This window comes from Sturnus vulgaris, chromosome 3 (genome assembly GCF_052056855.1).
Source record: "Sturnus vulgaris isolate bStuVul1 chromosome 3, bStuVul1.hap1, whole genome shotgun sequence".
In the NCBI taxonomy this organism is placed as follows: domain Eukaryota; kingdom Metazoa; phylum Chordata; class Aves; order Passeriformes; family Sturnidae; genus Sturnus; species Sturnus vulgaris.
In genome coordinates, this window is record NC_142245.1 from 60,796,605 (window position 1) to 60,820,770 (window position 24,166).

General features: G+C 38.1%; 1 protein-coding gene across 4 annotated transcripts in view; it reads right to left on the reverse strand.

The window, feature by feature from the left end:
- The window catches only part of LOC106851905 (ectonucleotide pyrophosphatase/phosphodiesterase family member 1), a 52,139-nt gene that overhangs the window by 22,174 nt on the left and 5,799 nt on the right, over positions 1-24,166 (reverse strand). The window contains exons 1-8 of one of the 4 annotated variants that reach the window (XM_088161782.1): positions 20,181-20,354; positions 14,914-14,986; positions 13,434-13,550; positions 10,410-10,535; positions 10,180-10,240; positions 5,113-5,210; positions 1,512-1,591; positions 95-214 (exon numbers count right to left, since the gene is read on the reverse strand). In XM_088161782.1, the coding sequence (XP_088017908.1) occupies positions 95-214; positions 1,512-1,591; positions 5,113-5,210; positions 10,180-10,240; positions 10,410-10,535; positions 13,434-13,550; positions 14,914-14,971 (660 nt within the window). In that variant the 5' untranslated portion in view covers positions 14,972-14,986; positions 20,181-20,354. Of the gene's footprint in view, positions 1-94; positions 215-1,511; positions 1,592-5,112; positions 5,211-10,179; positions 10,241-10,409; positions 10,536-13,433; positions 13,551-14,913; positions 14,987-20,180; positions 20,355-24,166 lie in introns of those variants that run through there. The other 3 variants (XM_014874230.2, XM_088161783.1, XM_088161781.1) reach the window with 3 other exon arrangements.

Below are 24,166 nucleotides of genomic sequence, written 5' to 3' on the forward strand. Positions count from 1 at the left end.
ACCCTCTGTACTCTTTCAACATCACTGTGCATCCAAGAGATATTAAGTAACATAACAGGGTGATGTACATTCTCAGAAGGGTATTAGTACTTACAGGCTGGCCTTGGTACCACTGCGGATTAAACTTCTCCTCATTTTTAAGGGTGAAGAATGCATTTCTTCTGGGGTCATACATCTTGTTATCAATTATACCATGAGATTCAGGATACAGCCCCTGTAATTGAGAGCATGCCTTGTTGCAGTGCTCTAAAGAAAAATAACCTTACAGCTACTCAAACATGTCCTTTAGACAAATATATTCATTGAACAGTCACTCTACTGGTGACTTCTCCTCCACCAGTAGCTCAGGACCCAAAGTTAGCAGCATCATCTCTCATGGCTTCCAAGCCCTACCTTCCAACTCTTATTTGCTTCTCAGTGAGATTTTTTAAAAAATAGACACTGACCTTTGGGATCAAACTGAAAGAAAGACACTGTTCGAGTTCAAACATTTGTTGTATCTTTAGTAGCAAAGATAAAGCAATTACCTATGCTAGACTTCCATCACGTAAGCAAAAGCTCTAGCTCTAGAAAACGATTACATGAACAGTCAAAGAAGTGCAGGCACCAGGTCTTGGGTAGTTTTAGCAGACTTTGTGCTCTGTCTTTAAGCAGACTACTTCCTTTTTAAATTTATAAGGGATAAAACACCATCACCATTAGGACCTTGCTACCTTTCACAAGAATAAGGAGTTGAGATAAACAGTACTGCACACATCACATGGCTGCTGGGCATGATTAATGCCTCATAGTTGCATATTCAGTCATGGAGATTTGTGAGGATTACACAATCAAGCATCTCATTCCTCAATTTGTACTCCCACCAAAGGTCTTGAAAAACTGGGAAGATAAGAAAGTGCAGATCCTAGTATTTGACTGAATTTTAGTTGTGGTATGATGAAACTAAAAAGCATGTCCTGGACTCCAACCCTGCATTTGTGCTGAAAACCTCAATTTTTCTTTTTCCTCCTACATGCAAGAAGTGGCAAATTTGCAAGATCAGCTCTGTGACATTTCTGTGCAGGCTTGGGTACAGTCCATCACACAGAGCCAATATCAGCATGATGCTCAAATCTTTCCTCTCATTTCCTTCTTTTCATCATGCCAGGCTACCCTAATGAAGTGGAAAAAGGTTGGCAACTTAAAGTCAGGCTGCTCCCACTCCAAGAGAGGAAACTGCAATTTACTGGAAATATTTACATAAATGAGGAGTTGTAAAGTGATATGAACTTTTAGCCACATGGGATTTTTCACAGCTACTCTTAAACTGGATTTACTTACATTAGATCTGGCCATTTAGCTGTAGTGTTATGTAATAGCTGTTAACCTAAATTGCGTAAATAAAATACATAATTTTTCCTGTTCTGAAGAGAAATCAAATTAGGCTAATAATGCATCAAAATATACTATCCTCTTGGAGAAAACTTGATAATGAACAGTAGTGGAAGCATATAATATACAAGAATTCTTACTGTGACAATGGAGTAATGGTTGGGAAAGGTTTTTGAAGGATACACTGGTCTCATACTGGAAGTGGATGTTCCACATTTCTCTAGAGGAAGTAACAAAGAAAGTCAGCAAAATTACTGAAATAAAAAGTTTCTCTTATGAAGATGTATAGCTATAAGGAAAAAAAAAACAAACAAACAAAAACAGAATACAGACTATATTTCCGTATTTCCAGAAAGTTTTCACTCTTCAAAACGGAGAACTTAATAATTAAGTTTTCTTCCCATATTCATTTACAAGTTGACTAAATGCCTATTAACACAAATTTTATAAATGCCTAGTGGTTGACTGCAATGGCCACATGAGCAAAACCTACAGCCTTTGTGAAAAGCATGTACAGATAAGAATGAAAAATGAAAGAAATCACACCCTCGACAGTTGCCCTGGTATGTAATAAGTGCAGTCTGCAGCTTGAGACCAACCAGACACTTAACCCTGGGTGCTCCCAGGGGAGAAGTGGCCACTGACACAGTGGTGTCTGGCTCTCTAAGTCATCTGTCAAACCACTGCTTATTTTGCAGTCTTCCTTTCTTGTTTGTGGGGCTTTTAAAATACAAAAATAAGCTCTTCTTCTAGGATGTATGTCAAAGTTTTCTTTATCTCAAAATACAAATCATATGGCTTTAGGGAAATTAGTGTACAGTATTTTATAGTATGAAGAGGCATTAGCAAGGCCAAACCAACTGGGCAAACTTTATTTACGTGGTGTAAATTCCACCAGCAAATGTCTGGGCCCCAATTTTCCGAAAGAATAAAAAAAGCCTTCATGACAACTTAAAAAATATCAGAACTGCTTCAATAGATAATAAAGAACCAAAACTAATGACCCTATAGGAAGAACATCTCTGGGTCATCTTCACTATGACTCTGGGTAATTACATATAATATAAATAGAATAGAAATTAAAGGCTTCAAAACATAGAAGGTGTTGCATCAAGGCACTTTGAACTCATTGGATTGATGCTTCAGTTAGATTTCAGTTGAAATAATCAGTTTGAGATAATCAAGATAAAAGAAGCTAGGCCAGAAAAACAAATCCTCTCAAGTCACACAGGGATCCCCACCCACACTTGTGTTCTGTAGTAACAAATGACCACTTGTATCTTTTTTTATTACTGGAAAACACCTAGCACATTTTAACTACTTCCAAATCTGTTTTTGAGACTATTTCTTCGTTTTTTGGTGTGGGTGGCTGGGGAAGTTGTTGTTTCTTTTTTTTTTTTTTTTTCTTTATAAAGTAAGAGAAAAACATGCTTTAAAATTTTTCCAAAAATCCTAGGGGGTTTTTGCTAGGACTTTCTGTAAGAGTTATCTTAATTCTTTCTGGCTCATTGCCCTAGCTAAAGGTGATTTAATACAAAAGGATCATTTACCTAAAAATATCACAGCATAATTGTATATGAAAATGTCTTCTCTGAACACCACATGTGCACAGCAAGACTATGCCTGGGTTCACTAAAATCCCTCAGCTCCATGCTGAATCATCTTTCAAATAGCAGGGATATCAAATGTATAACAAAACACAGTAAAAGTGAAATTATGATAGTTTTACAGGCATCTACTCTGACAGATTTCTCCAAGGAGATACCAGAATATCACTGTAAGCATGGCTGAATTAACAGAACCAAATAATAACATTCTTTTTTTCTATTGGAATTCTGCACTTGTCATCAAATGCTTTAAAGATGAAAATCCAGGTGTTTAGCACAGTCCTAATTTAACACAGAACCAGGCAGTCCAATAAGATGAGAGTAGCTGTTCACTGCTTTGTAAATGGTGTCATACTTAAATTGTCTTTTTTTGAAAATTTAATATTCCTACATAAATGGACAGCTGTGAACTCTGAAACGATTTAATACAAATTTTCAGCAATAGTCAAGCAATGTTTCCACTATTGTTACCTGTCTACACAGAGGAATAGATTTTATTACCCTTTTCTGAACAGTAAATCCTGCAGGAGTATTCACTCACTCATATAGAAGTTTATTTTTACAATATGACTCCTTCCACCATTTTTGGCCACATGGAACATAAAGCACGTAGAGATTTGAAGCTACAGGTCCTCAGAGTGTTATGGGATATACACCTCAGTGACACCAATTTTCATTAATGAGAATATTTTTTTCTTACGAAAGAAAATTTGCTTTATTTGAGCATTTCATTAATTTTTTACTATGAGGGAAAAAATAAGGAAACTGAAGTTCCCATAGCACATTGTATAGCAAAAGCCTTCAGCAAAAAATGATCCAGAGTACTTTAGAACCATAAACATAATGCAGAATTAATACTTGCCCCAGACTGGAGAAAGTATTTAGTTGCATATAAAACATGTATTATTAGGCATTCTGGAATTAGAATCTTTTAAAAATATACATTTTGACCATCAAAAACCTCATAGCTGTGGAGAAGTGAAATTACTTTGAAGAAGATACAAACATATCTGTATTTCTTAGTGGTCAGAATTTGTCATGGGTTCAGTGCAAAGAGAAGTACAAGTTAATTACAGAAGTCAATGAGGGAAGTCCCACTGTAGTCTATCCAGACCAAAGAATGAAGAAACTTTACATGTGTAAGTAGATATTGCAGACTGGAAGCCCTACAGATGCTTTGTGACACTTCTATCTTGCATCTCAGGCAGAGCTAGAATAATTTGTACTTGCCAGCCTCTCCTAGAAATGTCCCAGAAATAATTTCCAGTTTAAATTTTTTATAACTGCATCTAATGAAAACTTTGAAAATGTCTCATTTTATTCTGGCAAGGAACAAAACTAAAAAGAACCCAAAACCTCAAATACATCTGCGAATTGTTATCCTCTGGAACAACTCAAGTTGTAACAACCACTGTGTAAAAAAGCAAGTATTTTTACTGATTTATTTTTAGTCAAATTGAAACCAGGCACCCCAGGTAGTAATTTATGAACGTCAAGAAGATTGGCATATTTTTCAGACAAGAAATACCATCAGTTCTCTACAGACCACAGCCAAAACAGAAACAGGAAAAGTAACTAAAATTATTTAGACACTACCAAATCGAGTAAGACACTAAAAAAGCTGGGGAATATTTCTTCTGGAAATGTTTGTTAAATTAAGGTTTTCTTAGATTCATTACATTTCTACCAGCCCTTCTATATCATCTCTTCTTAGTCTCTTCCTCCTCTGTCTTCTTTCTCCAAATATAATAAAATGCTTTCTATCTTGCTTTTCATTTTCCAAAGCCATTCCACCTAAATATGAGATGATATGCATTGTAGAGTAAAAAGGATCCACTTCTATTTTTAAGAAATAAAAAACCTCACAGCAAAAATGTTATCTCCTAAATATAACATGAGCTATAACTTGTAAGATTTCACTGCAAATCAAAAGGATCCTTTCCTCAAGCCCTCTCTTTCTTGCCCTACTACTCTCCAACACCTCAAGTTCTTTGTGCATGGGTGTTCTTTAGGGCAACAACAATTTCCATATTCATGGCAGAAGAGTGAAGTCTTTAAAGAGTGAGCAAAGCTGCATCTGTGGTTTTTTTCAGGTAAGATGTCATAATATTTCTTAGACAAAGAAACTACTCACGTAATTTGCTAATAACAGGTAGAAGTCCACCCCAAGTCTGCAAATACTCTGCTCTGAAGCCATCCAATGAAAACAGTAGCACTGGAGACTTGGTAAATCTGAACAAACAGAAATTGAACATTAAAAGACAGACTCTGAGGAACAGTTTCCTATCACTAATTTCAAGAAGGTTTCCCCCAGACAGTGGGAACGTTCATGACAGGGCTGTAAGCCATGCCAAGAAGTCCTCCTCAGCAGGAAGCCTTGGTGGCACAGTGGTGAGCAAACAAGCTGTCTGCTCCCTCTGCTTGAGGGTTGGCAGAGCAATGCACGCCCAGAGAGGCTGAGCTTTGCAGCAGGGCATGCACAGAACAGTCATGACGAGGCCTGATTTCAAACACACCTACAAGATGAAGAACAAGCCAAGATGCTCAGGTGATCCATCTGGTGGCTTTGGTACTCCTTATCTCGAAATCAGTCCCATTGAAGCAACACTCAGCCCCTCCAACCCTGTTTTCCCACCCCAAGCTAAGAGCAGGGAAAGAAATAAGGCAATGCAAAACCAAACTTTCCTTTATTCGCTTTACTCCTAAACAACCTGTAACCTAGATGGGAAAAAAAGGATTTATATATATATATATATATACAGGGTTTTATCTATATACACAGTGCACAGAACTGTAAGCAAGTCTTATGTAGAGGGTATGTTAAATCAGCAAGTAAAACATATACTTTTCCTTCCATCTTACAAAGATTATCCAACGAAAAAGAACTTGCTTACTTCTCCAGAAGTACTACCAATCTCCAAACTCAAAAATGTGACTGGAAACACTCTAACAGCATTTCTGCCAGGAACTTGACAGATAAGTCCAGAAACTGATTTCACTGGAACCAACAAAAATAAAATCTCCCCTTCCAGACTCCACAGGACCTATGTTTTCCAGTCTTGACTTGTTCCCAGATTCAGCCCTGTTCAAACAATTTCTCTCCAACTGTAAGTACTTAAAACATTGCATCACAGACAGGAATAGTAACTTCTGTAACATCAGTAAGTTCTTCCTTGAAGAAAACGTACCCTGTGCTTGACCTATAGACATGAGGGCATGTGAGACTGAAAAAAAAAATCACTGCTGTGCAGCAATAACTATTGAAAATACGGAATTTCATAAAACAATTTAATATTTATATATTATAATACTCAAATTTTATTGCAAGCTCATTTTCCTTTTTTATATTTACATTTTTAAACTTTGTTATAATTTAGTTTCCAAAAATAAAACAGTGAGGATAGAAGACAAATATTATTTATAAAGTGTTGACAACTTCTTTAGTGATGTACCCCATGAAAAAAAATAGAAGAGTCATTTACAAATGAAATATGTATAAGCTATGTGTCAGTCAAACATGGCTATATTAAACTAAGGAATAGTCAGGAAACCAAAACATGTCTATCCTGAGAAAATTTTATTTAACAATTTGGACAACATTTCAGTCAAAAGGATTTCATTAGTCAGAATTATTACACAGCCTAACCTATACCTCAGATAGAATAAAACTTTTAGATGCATTTCTAAGATGTATGTTTGTAGCCTGCTTTTTAATTTATATCGCATGGGTGGGAACAAAAAATGAACAATTTTCAGGTCAAAACTAAAACTGTGTGGCAGAACAGAGCAAGGAAATTTTATGCACTACCTTTGCCCATATTACAAGTATTTTTTTGCACCACAGATTCTGATCAAGTTTTGCAAATACCTTCTCCCCTTCTCAATAAATTGGTCCACTTCAATGCAGAGGTCTAAAAATCTTCATTGCAAAGTTCTTTGCAATAAAATGTGAACTTTGCAAAGTGAACAGCACAGGCTGTTCAATTTTACTTACCAACAAGTCTAACTTTAAAAAAAATAAAAGAAAAAACCAAACCAAAACCAGAAAACCCCACCAAACTTGAAAAAACCACTTAGAAAGGGACTTTACGCAACTGTTTCAGGTTTGGCATTTACAAGTAAACCAACTGTTAAATACATGTTTTGGTTGTCTGCAAATCTAGCTACTGACCCCTTTGCACATGTAAAATTAAACTTGGCAAAATAAGCCATTGCCACAATGAGGGCAATTGCTCATTTCACTTCTCGTATACTCTACACATGCCAAAACTCATAAATTTAATGATCTGCCCTGGTGCTCAGGGAAGCAAAGCACGACAGATCATGTTAAAATGCACTCTCTGGTAAAATCCCCAGACAAGCTGGCCCAAGCTCCATTCTGAGGTATATCAGCCACTTCCATGCATTTTTGCTGTCAGTAGCCAAGACTGCACTTTCTGCTTTATTAATGGGCTGTCATGAGCAAGTAAGCCTGGGAGACTCAAGTTTTGGTCCTTTTGGTGATTCATGCTGTCTGTGTCCAAAGGGTAAGACAAGTGTGTTTCACAGCTCTTGGATAAATAGGCATGCCACACTCACATCCTGACTCCAAACTGAAGGAAATGCAGTAGCAACTATTCCCTCCTATAAACTGGCTTGGAAATATTATGCAGGCAACACAGGCTTGCTGTGGTCTAGTAGGTTCACCAGTCTGGATGATCAAGAGGCCAGAACCATGGAACACATTGCCAAGTTGACCTCCCTCACTGCAGGCAGGTTAGACCATAATTAAAAGAAAGAGAAAGAAAAACAAAATAGGAAGGAAAAGAAGGTTCCCTTGAAAAGCTTAATGTAGTACACAGAAAACTTCCTATCTCACACACACTCATACACTCCTGCCATAAAGCACAGAAAGAAAAGTTTCCTTTTCCACTAAATGTACAGAAAGCCCCAACGGGAGGCATAAGAGCAATCTCCAGATATAAAGAGAGATCAACAAAGAGGAAAGCAATCAGATGCTAGTACAGCTCAATGAAGATAGAACAAAAAGTAATAGGCCTGAAGTACAGAAAAAGACAGGAGGACAAAAAGACAGCAAAAAGTCGTCAGCAAAGCTATCTATGTCAGTACTAGGATAAGATGCTTAAGTAGGTTTGAATTGTCTATTATTTCACTCCTAGAACAGTGGGAAGGACTAGATCACTCCTGAGATCTTGCAGACTATTAACTTTATTACCCTATTAAACAACATAGAACCCAGTTTTGGAAAAACTTAGTTGTGTACTTAATTTTAAGCAGTCGATCAGTCTCACAGAAATCAGTGGGATTTCTCAGATTAAGCACCTCATTGAAGGGTGTGTTGTCTTTTGTCCATTCTGCACCACAGGAACAGCTAAAACCGAGCTAAAACTAAAACAGAACAAAACCAGCAATCTAAACCCACAAAATGTGCTATATTAATATACACAGAATCAGAACTAATATCCTGAAGTCTCAAAATGAGCATTGCAACTAAATTCACCTGCACTCCTGCCTACCACACAGTATAGGAAGAAGTGGATTGTTTACAGAGTTGTTACTTATGGGAGAGGCTTGTGTGCTAATAGTCAAACATGAGCCTTCAGTCAACACTGTTTGATTCAACTTTGACCACACATCACCCTTTCCTGGGCTGGGTTTTATTGCAACATTTTGGGGTTTACCAGGATTAAAACAATTTTAGAGGAGTAACTATGCATCCCTTTCATAAGCTGAAGAGAAAAAAAAAACAAACAAAAAACCCTTAAAACAAGGTAATCAACAGGAGTTCCCCTAGGGCACTTGGCTCCGTAACTTTGACTATGGGTCTGCACAAGACTCTTATTTGTTTACCAAATAAGCAACACTTCCTAACCTTACCTTAGGGAAATCAGCACCCTAGACTCAGTTCCTAGCACGAGGTCCCAAATGGCTCCTGAACTCAGAACAAAAGTTAACAACAAAAACTTCAAGAACTGCCTGGCTATCGAATTCCTAAGTATGGAATTATTGGGCACTTGGACTACAAGGTGGACAGAAGCTCCAGTTTCTGTCCTGATGAAGGTTCTGACATGTCAGCATGTTAGTGCTCTGAATCAGAGTGAAAGGTACTCAATCGGTATGAAATATTTCAAAAGGAAATGTATTTTGTTTGACAGTATTATAACTCCATTGACTAGCTATAGCATGATTTCAATATCCTAACTCAAAAAAGTCATAACATAAAAAAAAAATTAAATTGTTTTTCTTTACTAGAAATATCCCATCAAACTATAATTTCAAAATCAAAATAAAATAGGCCTGTATTTTTTTATACTTGTCAGACAAGAATACAGTTATATAGTTACAGAATATAGAATATGTCCCATAACATGTCTAGCAAGTATTTACTACTGGAACATAAATCAATCAAGAATTTAAGTCACATCTATTGATAGCTTAGACATACAATCATAGTTCATAGTTAACTTTAACTATAAAGTTAGTTAGAAGATCCCACAGCAAAAACAGATCAAGTAATACAAGCTTTTTTTTCCTGGCTAGGAGCTTTGCTGTACTATTGAAGCCTGAGTGCTGATGCCATAAACCACATGAGTCATTCCTCACACAGTGTATACATAACTTGCAGGAGCAGGCCCAATGTGGAGCTGAGCCAGAGAATAGCAGGATCCCATGGCACTTCACACCTTTTAAAGAAAGTGATTCAGTCAGCTTGCAAATAGTGTTGTCCGAACCACTGGTGGAGCTAGAACAGAGATCTGCTCGCTATTTGCAGTCCTGAGGCTGGAAAATGCAAGCTCTTGGAAAGGTCTTTTAAAAAGACAAGGGAGGGAGACAGTCTTAGGAGTCTAAGATTGCTGGATGGGTCCCAAAATATTTGGAATGGTGGGTACTGTAGCACATGTAAGTCAATAATATGGCTGGCAACCAGGCAGAGCTGCCCAGGGCACACACATCTGTGAGACACAGCAGGGTTGAGGAATAGGCATATCTTGCAAGTCAAGCAAGTGCTGAGATAGAGCAACCTGATGTGTTAGCAAGCACCACCAAAAGCTGGCTGAACAGGCGTACATCTCAGTCTGGCAGCTGTTTTCACTGTGTGTGTAAAAGGCGAACAGGTCCCAGGAAAGCACAGCAGAGAAAACAATCTCAAAAATGAAACACAAGCAAAGAGCAGAGCTATGTGAATATAAAATTTCCTCACCCTTTCGGACACTGAGGTTCAGTAATATTCTCACACTCTTCTTCAACCCAGCTTGCCTCTCCTTAAAACAAATGAGAGCAATTTATTTTTTGAGACCGTACATTCTTACTGATAGATGCAAGGTTTTTTTCACTTTCCCAGATGTTTTAAAAGTCATATTATGTTCTTGTTCCTTTTATACAAATATAGGTACATATGAAAGATGGTAGTAATTTGTTGATAATATTTACCTTTACAAACAGCTTGATAATTGACACAGCAATCTTTGTTTTCCGCACAATCATCTGAACAGGAACAACGATATTCTGGTCGCCTCTTTTCTCCACACCTGAATTTATTGCAGGTCCATATGTGGGCTATAAAACAGGTGAGAGAGAAGGACAGCACAATGGTTAATACTGCTGTACGTCCAGAACTAATAAAGCAAGTGTTAAGTTCACTCTCAAATCTCTACTCACTGGGAAATAGTCTTCGAGTGCAATAGAGATAATGAGTTATCTCATACATGCATAGTATCACAAATTTCAGCACTTCAGGAAATAGAAACACACATGACTAATTATCCAAGAGCACAGTCATCTGAATACAGTTATGCAGCATATGGGTATAAATACCACAGATCAGAAGGAATCTGTTCTACATATCTCCTGAAATATGGTAATTTATGTGGGTTTAATCTGATAAACTCATACTATAAAAAAGTTCCCAAAAAATTCCCCCCAGAAAAAAAACAATTGAGTCTGAATTTGGAATGTCTAGAAAACACTGAGCAGCTTTAATTTATTCTGACTTGCATTTGAGGTCACAGTGGATTTTACCAGTCAGGCACTCCAGTCTCTTTCAGCGCTTCTTAGGCATAGGCATCACTGCCACTATTTAAGACTCTATACATAAGCTCACAGGAAGACTACCGACTTCAGCTCCAGTGCTGATTTTATTACAGAAAAATGTTTGTTTCTATGAATCGCATATTCCAGTACACTGTACCCTTTGAAGACCTGGATGTCATGGTTGAACACGAGTCAGCAGTGCCCTGGCAGCCAGGAGGGCCAACCCTGTCCTGGAGGGCATCAGGCACAGCATGGCCAGCCAGGCAAGGGAGGGGATTGTCCTGCTCTGCTCTGAGCTGGGGCAGCCTCACCTCCAGTGCTGGGGGCAGTTTGGGGTGCCACAATATAAGAAAGGCATTAAACTATTAGAGAGTGCACAAAGGAGGGCCATGAGGATAGTGAAGAGTCTAGAGGGGAAACCTTTTGAGGAGTGGCTGAGGTCACTTGGTTTGTTCAGCCCGGGGGAGAGGAGACTGAGGAAAAGCCCCATTTATAGTCTTCAACATTCTCGTGAGGGGAAAGAGAGGGGCACGTACTAATCTCTTCTCTCTCTTGACCAGTGACAGGGCTCCATGAAAGAGCATGAAGCTGAGTCAGGTGAGCTTTAGGGTTAAGTATTGGGAAAAGACTTTTCACCCAGAGGGTGGTTGGGCACTTGAACGGGCTCCCCATGGAAGTGGTGACAGCACCAAACCTGACAGAGTTCAAAAAGCATCTGGACAATGCTCTCAGGCACACGGTGTGACTCTTGGGTGTCCTGTTCAGGGCCAAGAGTTGGACTTCATAAACCTGATGGGTTCCTTCCAACTCAGCATATCCTGTGATTCTATGATTTGTTATCAGTCATAAACACAAATAGATCCTTTACATTCAGTGGGGATAGACACCAGTGAATTTACCAGCTGAGTGAATACTTAAGTGAGTATCTTAACAGAGGCATGGAAGCCAAATCTAAATGTTTGAGCAGAGGACACTCAAGGATTTTCATATGTGACTAGCAATTAGAAATCCCTAAAAGCATTGTCAGGAGGTTAATCTCACTTTCAGTTTACCGTACTTCAGTAATTCCACTAGTATCAAATAGATCTTTACTTCCGTGAGAGAGAGAAGAATCTATTATGGTTCTAGTTACATGATACTATAGGGAAATTACAATTTGACTCTCCACTGAAGTTAGGAGCAAATTTAAACAAAAAAGGAAACCACCACCAATGAATTCATTCACATTCCTAGTGCTAAAACAGACTCTCCAGTTTGTTTTTAAAGAACCTTTATACTCAGGGGGAGTGATGTAATAAAACAGAGTAAAACTCACGTAACTATATACCTGGATATATCAACTATATTTGTGTAATTTGACCTTTCAATAGCAATCAATTGAAGCAGGGATCTGAGCTCAGTTTAATTATTTGGTTTTCAAAGTCCACTTCGGAATTTTAAATGTATCAGTGTGGTCTCGCCCAGAAATTAATCAAATGTATGTAAAGAGTAAGAAGAAAAAAAAGTTATCTGAAAGGAATGCTGCTTTTGAAGCATAAAGGCAAAACTAAAATAGAGAAAATAGTCAAGTGCTGTCCTTGGTGTTCTACACAGACAAATATCTTTCCTTGTAAAATTTCTCCTAGGTATTTTTCACACGTTTGTCTCTTTGACCTTTGCCTTCTGGCAAATCACGGCAGCTGCTTCCCATTTCGCAATCCTTCACCAGTGCAATCTGTTTTGTCATCCTGCCTTGATTCATGCTCATGACCCTTGCTTCACACACAGGCTGGGGAGTAGCGAGGTCGAGGGCCTGGGCAGCTGGGTAAGGAGAGATGGCAGCTTCCACAGAGCTGCTCTGTCCTTCCCCTTTTTCACTCAGGCGATGACAGACAAATGCAACGTGCAGAACGCACTTCTATTCCAGGCTTGCCCAGGAACGTAGGAGTAATCCCTGATGCCAGGGACAATGCGGGTCACTGTTGTCTCACCAACAGTGAACAAAAAGCTGGCTAAGACCTCGAGTTGCCATTGTTCCTCCTCCTTCCAAGAGGGAGGGCAGCAGCACAGTCTGTTGTTGCAGCCTCCCTCCTCTTAGGAGAGCTATGGGAAAACCAGCCTACTGGCCATGTCAGCTCCTCAGTAGTCCAGCTGGGTGAAAACAAGCTTTGTTTGTGTGAAACAGCAGCTGTACCAGAGCCCTGATGCTCCCACAGGAGTCCCCAGTACCACCAGCACCACTTCAACTCCATCCAGGAATATGATACAGAGAGCACAAAAAGGGGGAAATGAGTGGCATCAGAACCACTGTGCTGTTCAGTAGCCCCACTTTGCACTCACAGCCCATCTGAAATAAGTCCTGACCACAGCAGTACTCACATATGCTGACCTGTCCCTTGTCAAAGAACAGGAGAGATTGCTCCCTCAACTTTTTTCCATCCTTACCTGGCTGTATACATGTTTCCTGGTAATCTAAGCAGCAGTTTCCAAGCTTGACACAATCTTTATCACAACGGCAGCTTCCAAAGGTCCTTTCAAAGCAACGACCTTTGCAGGTTTTCACTGTAATATTGGATAGTGTTAGATGTCAGTGGCTGAGCCCAAATCAGTCAACATGCTAAATAAAAACAAACTAATACAGTCAGCGTGTGAAATGACACAGCTGGCCATTCCACAGCTCACAGGATGGCTGCAAAAACAGTGACAGCCAAAGGAAAGTCTTGATCCAACCAAATGCTTATTTCCTCTTACTGAACAAAAATATTTTTTCATCATATTGATCAAAGAGTTCTATTCTCTTTTAGCTGGAATGTGGTGTTTCAGTATTGGCAGAAATCAATGAAATAAAAGCTAGTTGTGACTGTCTTTGCCTTTTCTGTGTCACAGGAAGATGTGAGTACAGTCACTCAGAATATCTAAAATCTCAAGATATAAGGAGGCCTGTTCCAAAGCAGAAACAAGAGATACAAACTTGAGTATACCGCTTACTGGTTTATTTTTTGTTCAATTTAAATATGAAAAAAAAAGGCATAGCATTATTCCACAAGATTGGGGTTGCTGAGGGCAGGGGAATAATCATTAAAAAAAAAACCATTAAGAATTTGGTCACACTATCTAATCCTGAGCAATCACCAGAAGGGAGTGAGGGAAATCCTCCATCATTTGGCTCCTCTTCTGAAGAATCTTGAGGTGTGTGATATTAGGAAAATGAGATATTAATGAACCAATACTGCAGAGCTGCAATAAAATGAGAAGAAACCTATATATATTGCAACAGAAATTTTATAAACTGAACTTTTATTAAAAATAATTTTATGTTTACTTTGAAATTATTCTTCATAGGTGTTCCCAAAGTGAAGCCTAATTTCTTTTAAAAAAAAATTCTTTCGTAACCTTCTACCTGAAGAAACTTCACCATTGAAAAAAAAACCCCACATATTTTTCAGGACAGAACACAGACAGAGGAATTCCACCAGGAATGTTTTCAGGCTACAATTCTAACCAGCAAAAAAATAACTTTTTTTTTTTCCCTCCATAATTGACTGGAAAAGATGAAAAAACCAATGTTCCAGAACAACATGAAATAGAAGTTGTTGTGTTTTGTTGTTTCGTTTTGCTTTTTTAAATGGTGAACTGAAAAAAGCCAGCCATGTGACATCACCACAGCGACAGCTGGGATACGTGGAAGCTGCCAGATCAGACACTGAGTACCAGGATCAGTTTACCTCTCAAGTGAGTACACACAATTATTGAGTACACCTGAGGTTTATTTTCTGGTATTTTTATTCCCCTCTGACTGATACTACTTCAAGCAATCCTCCTCCTGCAGCAAGAAGGGTAGCATTCTGATAATATGAAAATTAATTCACAGAAACATAAAAGGAATTGTTTAGTAATATTACTAAATAAAAGACATATTATTTACCATCTTTTGAACAGCTAGGCTTCAGGCCAAATATACATCCTAGGATTGTCGTTAACATGCAGACACAGAGTACCTGTGGGGAAGGAAGGAAAAGAAAGCAATATTAAATTACCATTTAACCGTTTTCAAAGCACTCATTTTCTCTGTAATGCTATACAATTGTACTGAAATTCATAAACATGCTGATTTGGAGGCTGATTTCACTATTTCCACCAGCAGTTTTCACTTCCACACGTAGTTATGTTGTTTGTAATTAATTAGCAGTGTATGAACATGCATGTCAGTGTATGTCACAACTGGGCCTACGTGTATCATTTCTTCTCAAGACCTTCAGTATGGACATATATAATCGTGTCTTTGTTTCCTTTATATCGTTCTTTCATGATGATATAGTTCTATTTCTAACACATTTTATAGAAAACTTTTTTACTCCACTCCTTCCTTCCCCGTATATTGTTCTAATTGTGCCATTAACCACAAACTACAAAAAGGAGGCATAGCCCTTAAGTGATACCTATAATTTTCTTAGGCAGGAAAACCTTTTCCCACTTCCTAGTATCCAGTTCATACTAGATCTGGGTCCACACCATGGTAAGCAACTGTGGGATGTCACATTAAGACTGACCACAGTGTCTTGCACTGACTGGAAACTGTGGCTGTCTTCATTAGGGATTCTGCATGCACTCACTGAAGTTATTGAACAAGCACTGTATTGTCTTCGTCTAGCATGTTATGGCAGGATTTAATGCCTACTCAAATGCAGAGACAGATTTCTTTTAACTTCACCAAGTATTGGATTTATTCCAAAAACTCTTTAGAATGCTATCAATGCTTGTACAGTAATTAAAGAGAAGCCAACAATGCAGTTACAACAGCTATTCTATTTAAGTGTAGAATGTAATAAAGTACTTTGCCAGAAGTCCTGAAACAGAAGATATACACAAACGAATTTGGGGAGCTCTGGGTAGGAAAAATGTGTACATACCACCTTTCCAGTCACTGTTTTCTGCGGGAAAATCACATTGAAGCAATACTTCAATAACTTCACATACACAATTCTGTCCCTTTTTTTCTCCTTTCCCATCAGCAAAATCTGCTGAGTCAGCCTTGAGTAGGATGCCTGAATCATATTGTGATGTGGCAAAAATTCCTTCCATTTTAAAATGCATCCATTTATTTCTCAAGTTTATTCTTTTTAAATACTGTGAGCACTTCAGTAACTAAAAACTATTTGTGTTGTTTTTAACAACTCTACAGTTTACTATGCAATTTTGTTCACTAAGCAGATAATAAAGATATTAAGAAAGTAATTTCTGGAATATGTAGCATTGGAATTCAGATATTACTCTGAATTTTTGAACTAAAAATTATCAAAAACCAAATTAATCAATATAAAAAAATATTACATATGTACCAATTATTTAAAACTTGAATAATAGACTGAACCAGATGAAGTTGTGGCTCAATATTCTGAACGAGGCAAATCACTGGAATCTTATTCAACATCATGTATAGAAAAGAAATAAGTACTTTTTCAGTTCAATTTCAGTCTTTGAATTGACAGGGAAAGAAGGAAAATAATAAGACTGAAAGGGGGAAAAAGCTAGCATCATCTCTTCACCTGGATATGAAAAAACTTATAGAAAGATGCAAGTCTCCATCGAACCCAGCTATGGGAATGAACACAAGCACAGAGCTTTGTTCTTTTGTTTTGTTTTTTTTTGTTTGTTTGTTTTTTGTTTTTAAATCAGAATACTAACATGTGCAACATCAACACTTTCTGTTACGTCAGTATCAACAATGTTATCTTTATTGTAAATTGCTCTGGACCTTTGAAATCTCTGATATAAAATATCATCTAGATAAGAGCAGGTGCACAGGGAGGTAGGTGACATTTCAAATGCAAGACGTCAAAGCCTGGCAAAATCAGTGAAGAGGGCAAGATCTGTTTTTGTCCTTTTAACATTGTTATTACTCTTATTGTTATTACTAAATTACAAATGGATTAATTTATTTTTTAAATGCCAGGTAGAGAACATTTTATTTCAGGGTGAAGATTTATTGCTTCTCTCTCCCCACCAGGCCCTGCTACTAAGATCATAGAATAGAATGTCCTCTGAGATGCAAACACAAACATGCTTTAAAACAAGCAAAATCCACAGCTACTCTGTTTATAACAGCCTTATTCCCATATCTTCAAATAGCTTCCTAGACCTATGACCTATGGGACTTATGCCACCCAAGGCATCCTTGTACAGAAAACACATTGCAGTGCCACTAAATGGACTATTTATATTTCCTTATGGAGCTTCAGTGTAGGTAATGCAAGAATTTAATCATGACACCAAATTATTGCAAAAGAAAAATCTACATAAAACCCACTCTAAAGTGACAGCATTATAATACTTCTCAACATAAAACTGGCAAAATTTAGCTAAAATTCTCACAAATAGTTTCTGTGATTTGGCACCAAATGTAACAAAATCACAGTTTTGTATTGTATTCCAGGTTGTCAGTTTCATGCTTCTATGAACATAATTCCAATAAGCAAAAACAAAAGGATTATGTTCACTGAGGCATATGGGTACTCTTTTGGGTACAAAATACTACAAAATGGAATACTAAATGCAATTATAAATTAAGTCTTGAAACTCTTGACTCACTACATTAAATCCCTTGTTTCCTTAACCTTAGTCCCACTAGTTTAAATTTTTGTATTAAAAATCTTTTACTGCAAAGCATAAAACTTCCCCCTCCCTTTTGTTTGTCTCTTTTTTTCTTTCCTTCTTTAGCACTTAATAAAGAAATTTTACAAAAACAGTAAGTTTACACATTAAGCATTTGACAATGTTCTGGGACAGCCAAATCTAACCCAGTGGAACCCCATGCAATTGCAGCTTAGTGTTTAAGGCTTTGAATTGAAGCTTTATCTTGAGCATGAATGACTTCAGTCACATGGATATTATCCATACAAATGGCAAAATGTTCTGCTGGAACAATAAGGAGCAGCTAATACTGGCCAGCAGCAGCAGTCCTGACTAGGCACAGCAAGAGGTGTTACACCAGTTGTTGACCTATTGTGAGAGAAATGGCCCTAAGCTTATCAACTCTGCAGATGATGAAGAATATTGAAATTATATTTAAAGATCCAGATACTCGCTGCATCTCACTGCTGCACCCTAAAGATGAACTAGTTTACTTTGCTTCTTTCTATATTACAACATCTCTCTCTTGTCCAGAGAATAAGTGGATGCCCCATCCTTGGAAGTGCTCCAAACCAAGCTGGACAGAGCTTTGAGTGAGCCGGTGGAAGGTGTCCCTGTCCATGGCAGGGGGGTTAGAACTAGGTGATGTTTAAGGTCCCTTCCAACCCAAACCATTCCGTGATTCTGTAAGAAACCTTACCACAGCAAGTAGGTTACTAATATTACCTGATTTGTTTTACATACAGGTAGGTCAGGTTGGGGATGCTGCAGCCCGCTACATAAAGATTATATATATTTTTAAACCCATAGAAAGACAAGTAGCTGCATGCATTCTTGTTTACTAACAAGGACCTTGTTTAGCATCCTGCAGCAAGCACCAAATTCAAATCTCTAGCTACTACAATACTGCCAACATAACAGTGCCTTGAAGGTTTAATCTGCCTTTTTAAGCAATAGGAAGAAATCTTACCTGTTCTCTCTCACCCATATGCTTCCACTCAAAAGAGAAAGTAAGAATTGAGAAAAAGGTGCCATTAAGAAAGGATATGGGAATCCAACATTTAGTAGGAAGACAAATAATATTAAAGAATCTGGCCTTGTAATACACAAAAGTAGAAAATTAACTTTTTATGATTTGTATCTTATGAGGCTGCAAGCACAAACTGTCAGATTCAGTTCTAATATATAGCATCTGAGAAAAGGTTTTTAACACAACACAGTAACAACTGCAAAGAAGAAAGTGCCCTTTTTTAGTTTAAAAATAATTTTTAGAAAGTTTGTTTTGGAATCACAAAAACATTGTCATCTAGGGATGAATCTCTACCCCATCACTGCTTCCTTTATGTGGGAGGAAGCAATAAAAGCTTTTCTTTGTAAACAATATAATTGTTGGGAATAGGTGGTTGAAAGTCTAGAGAACTGCAATCCTGAGAACATTTCAAAAGCCTTTTATTTTGAGCTGCGTAAATGGAAATATGATAGCATGGTTAGAGAAGAGAATCATTTCCCTCACTCATCTCTAGAACTGCAGCTGAAGAGAATTTCTCAGCAGTGATTTTGGGGAGCTGCTGGAAGGGCCAGAGTTGGCAAGCATGCAGGCTGCACACACCTGATCCCAAAGAGACTCCTCAGCTGTACAGGTCTTACTGACACACAAAGAAATCTCTCACCAGCCTTAGCTACTGCCACCTTTCCTATCATATTTTAGTCCTCCTTTACACAGTTAATACTACTGTCCTTTTCTCTTCATTCTTCTCCAGCTCTGTCCACCTCTCCCACTCCTCTCCTCTGTTCTGCATTTTCTTTGGCAAAGAATGCACTGATATTTCTTTTAAGGAATAATCATTCTGAAATACATTTATTTCTGTGTTGATCTTCCTCACTCTTTGCCTGCCACGTACCCAGTTGCTTTCCTTCATCCCTGGTATTCCATGGCCAACAAAACTTGTCACTCCAATGTTTAAGACACATCCATTAACAGCTATGCAATTATCAAAGGAACCATGCAAAATAATGTTTTTTCATTCTAATCTCCACGATTGGTTCTCACAGTTGTGTCACATGTATCCATGAAGGGAGGATGTCTAGACAGGGTCTGTAATGCCAGTATTAAGAAAACCCATGGAATTTTCCAAAACCACTGAGATCTGTGAAAGGCATGCTATGTTTTCACTGTTTTGTGCACCTAGAATAGATGATTACTGAACCTTAACACTAAAATATCTTTGAGAAAGAATTTCACCTGCAAAAGTATAAAGAACACAATAATAAATAATGAATTTCAAGCAAGAACAGTGTCACCTTCTGACTCTAAAAGCGTACTGTTAAAAATGCAGACAGCATACTGTATTTAAAAAAAACTACACTTATCTACATTTGCCAGGGGCAGTGGAACACTTACTCATGCTTGTAAAAATTATTTTTAAAACAGCATAATCCTCTTGCCAACAGCTCAGTTTTATTCAAAAGCAGGGGTTACTTAATAAAGTTTAATAAACTGAAAGCAGGTAGATACTTCACTCACACCAGCACAGCTACTTAAGTAACACTTTGGTAAATCACCTGAAAAAAAAGTTAATCAGCGCTGGATCAAGTGCACCACCTCCTTCTTGCGCCAGTCATCTCTTCTTTCCACATTTGTAAATATTTTTATGATCTTCAAAGACATGCTTCTGTTGATCTACATTCCACTCGTAGAGGCCAGCAGGAGGAGAGTCACTGAGGCCCTCAGGTCCTGGCTGTTGTAAGACGTTGGAGATGACTAAATAATTCTGAAGTCAGTGGATGAAAATGCTGGAGATAACACCCAAAACTTTTCCAGAGCTAAAAAGATTTACTATGAAAATGCATAGGCATTATTGGGATTTTTTTCTCAAAGAGGCACTCAGGAGGTCTACTCTCATTCTTTCTATTGAATATTCTCAAGATTGCTATTATGTACTATTGCAACCAAAGGTCATTCAAAGGACAAGAATGTTTTAAAGGTAGATTGAGCCACTGTAAGGTATTATAAAAGCCTTCACAGAGCTCATCAAAGAGTGATAACTCTTCACTCAGCAGAGAATTACCAGCAGAAGACATCATTATACTATGTCTCTCTAAATACCTTCCAAAACTATCCAAGCATCTGTTTTTTAACAGATACCTGTATCTGTTAAAGATATCTTTAAAAAGATACCAAAAGACAGAAGAGTTAGCATCTGTCAGCTAGTCAGCTGGAATCTAAAATATTTTTCTTGTTTGTTGCTTGCCCAACTGTGTAGGTACATACTCTCCTGGAAGTCATTAGCACTTGAGCTGTTGTTAGCAAAGCTTTACCCCAGCTGTTACCTTTTTCACTGCACTCAACATCATGGTAGAATTTAGAGAGAAATTAAAGTGCAACAATATGCTAGCCAAAATGAAGGGAAAATACAACTTCTAGTGCAACTCACACAAAGCAGATAGCAGCTGACTGTGGTATATAATCAGAACGCAGATTCTTGTAAAAACCTAAGGAAAACAGAACTGAAAACTCTTGTTATGAGAAAAAAGTCAACATTGTACTTTCAAATACAGTTCTTTTCTTCAACACAGCAGACTAAGAACACAGAACAAAGCCCACCACACGTCATCCACTTTAGTGGCAGCCACATATGAATGCACGACTGCATAGAAAGGAAAGAAACTGTCAGTAATAAAGTCAACTAAAATTGTTTTCCAAACAAGTTGCAGTTGACTCAGAAATAAAAGCAAAACTGAATCTGAAAATATGGCCTTAAGCCATCTTCATGCCCTTCCTATTCCAAAAGTCCCTTTTCAAGAATAAAGCCAAAGCTGTTCCAGTTTAGATTACTGTCATGAGAGTTGTGACAAGAGCAGGGTACAGAGGGGGTGGCTTCTACAGGGTACTGATTAGGCCACCGAATATACCAAGTAAACCCATATTCACATCCGTTTTTCTTTGGCAGATACTATTATTACTGCCACCATGACAGCAATATTAACTTCCAAGGGAAGACAAAATGACCTTAAAGAATAAGTGAAGAAATCCTGTTAAACACCAAGATTATAAGGAGTGTCAAAAAATTGCAGAACCACAAGCATATGAGAAGAAGGTAGTACAAATCAGGTTACATAGAATCATTTAGGCTGGAAAAGGTCTTTAAGATCAAGTCAATTTCAGTTATTCATTAAAGGTCTTTACTAAGTACACTGATACTGATCACAGACTCATCTTCAGCCCCGAATCCTTTGGCCATTTTCCCAAAACAAAGACCAGGGTTGATAAAGAGGCCATTATTTACCTCAGGCACCTTTTGAATATAGCCCCTCAAAAAACAAAAGGAAGACTATCAAATTTTGATACCTTGAAACATAGAAACATAGAAACATATCTGAGCCAGAAGAAAGTTCAAGAACTGGCCCTTTTAGCAGAGTTAAACAGCAAAATGAAATACACACAGCCAGGTTGGATTATTGATTTTCTTGAAGTAGCTATAACAACACCATACTTTTTGCTATTCTAGGAACAAAAGCAACCAGTGTTTAACACAAAGTTGTATCCACGTACTACCACATTAGAAAGCATTCAGATAGGTTGATTTGCCTATATGCCATTACACAGCAGAACTGGGACAAGGCTATGCTCACTGAGTTTCTTCAGAAATACAAATACTACATTTTTTCTTATTACTTCCTTTTCTCCTTAGCTAACTTATTGTGTCAAACAATTAAACATTATTTCATTTGTGAAAGGTCCTTACTTTTCTTCGTCCTCCACCACATCCCACTTACAAAAAAATCCACTGCTGCCTTATAAACACACTTACAGGAAACTTTTTATACAGGTGACTTGTGCAATGCCTGTGCTGAAAAGTACTTTTTGCTTTTCAGTGCAGAAAGTGGGTTGTTTTTTTTAAAAGAGGTCAGGAAATATACCAAAACAATGTAAAAATATCATTCCAATATGGGACATAATAAAATAGCTTCTCTTAAAATCACATCTACCACTGTTTCATTCAAAAGGGGTGCTGTCATGATGCAGCACATTAACAAATTCTATCATAGCATATGGGCATGGTGATACTTGCCAACATATTCATTCCTAATATCAGCTCCAAGGTGAGAAACTCTTCATACCTTTCATGTTTGCAAAGCCTTAATTTACTCTGCTCCTCCTTTCAGCCAGAAGCAACAATATCATAGCTTCCACTGCAAGTCAAACCAGAACAATGCACTCTGTGTAATTTCAGTAATACCAGTAAAAAAATGCAAAGGAAAATTTTTGAAGAGCAGGAGTTGGAAGGAAGACTTGCACAGTTTTTGTATCTTTGGCCTTGCCTGAAATCCAAGTTTTAGCACAGTAACTAAGTTGTTCTGAATTCAAGATAAAATTATTACTACAGAAAGCCTATCCATTTAAGCTGTTAATGTGTTCTTTGTTATTTTAGTATCTGGGAGTTTTGCAGAACTATATGAAGGTGTTCAGAACAAAAGCACTCTTCCTCCTTCCAGGAGTTTGGCTGCCTGTGCTTCGGGCCACTTCTCTGGTATTGGTTCAGTTATTGTTAACACTATTTGGGAGATGTGGACCAGTCTTGAAGATAGCTTTTCAATAAAAAGCTAGAGAAAGCCTCAGAAGAGTCACTCTCCCCTTGCTTCAGCCAGCCTTGCCTCTGTGCCCTGTCTGGAATGTGGTACAGCCACACTGCAGTTGAGTCCATCTTGGCCATTTATCCTGTTAACCCAAACTCCCAGGCCTGCCTTCTCTTATCTTGGACCTCTCTTACCATTATATACTCACCTGGCAATTTAGACTATTGGCTGAGCCTGGTGTGTGTCCCCAAATCCACTGAGATCACCTTGCTCACACACAGTGAGACTGTCCCTCTCCAGTGAGGGCACTGCCCGTGTCTGCCTTGTTACCAAAACTGGATAAAGTTTAACCTTCTCTTTCAGCATGACCTGACTTCACCTGGTGCCTGAAAGATTTACTGCAAACATTACTGCAGAGTTAAAGAAATGTAATGGAAACCCTAAGGCAGAGACTGAGTTGGAACTCTGAATGCTGGAGCAGTAAGTCTGAGCACACAACACCAATCACAACTCATTCACCTGTTTTGCCTGGACGGACCAAAGGGCTGATCCAAGCACAGTGTAGCCTAATCTACCAGCAGATATTCTACACTCCCATTCCTAGGCCAACGTGGCTGTTTTCAGGCAGGCAACCAGCCAGCAGCATTGACAGATGCACTAGTCACACAGCTGGGTGTGCTTCAGCCTGTCCTAAAATTTGCACTCCAGCTGGAGCCAGCAGCATCCATGCACTGAACTCCAAGGGGTGACTGAAACTCCTGGATGGCTTAAATCCTCCAGTTCAGCTACAGAAGAGAGTATTTGGTAACCTTAGGTCCATATTGTTTTACTGATGCTAAAAGCTATATCTAAATTACCCAGCTAAAAGTGAGCTGAAGTTTGCTTAGCCAATTCACAATCACCCCTTTGATTGGTTATGTAAATTCAACTTAGTTGGGCAATAGAATTTAAACTGAGTTCTGAGTACAGTT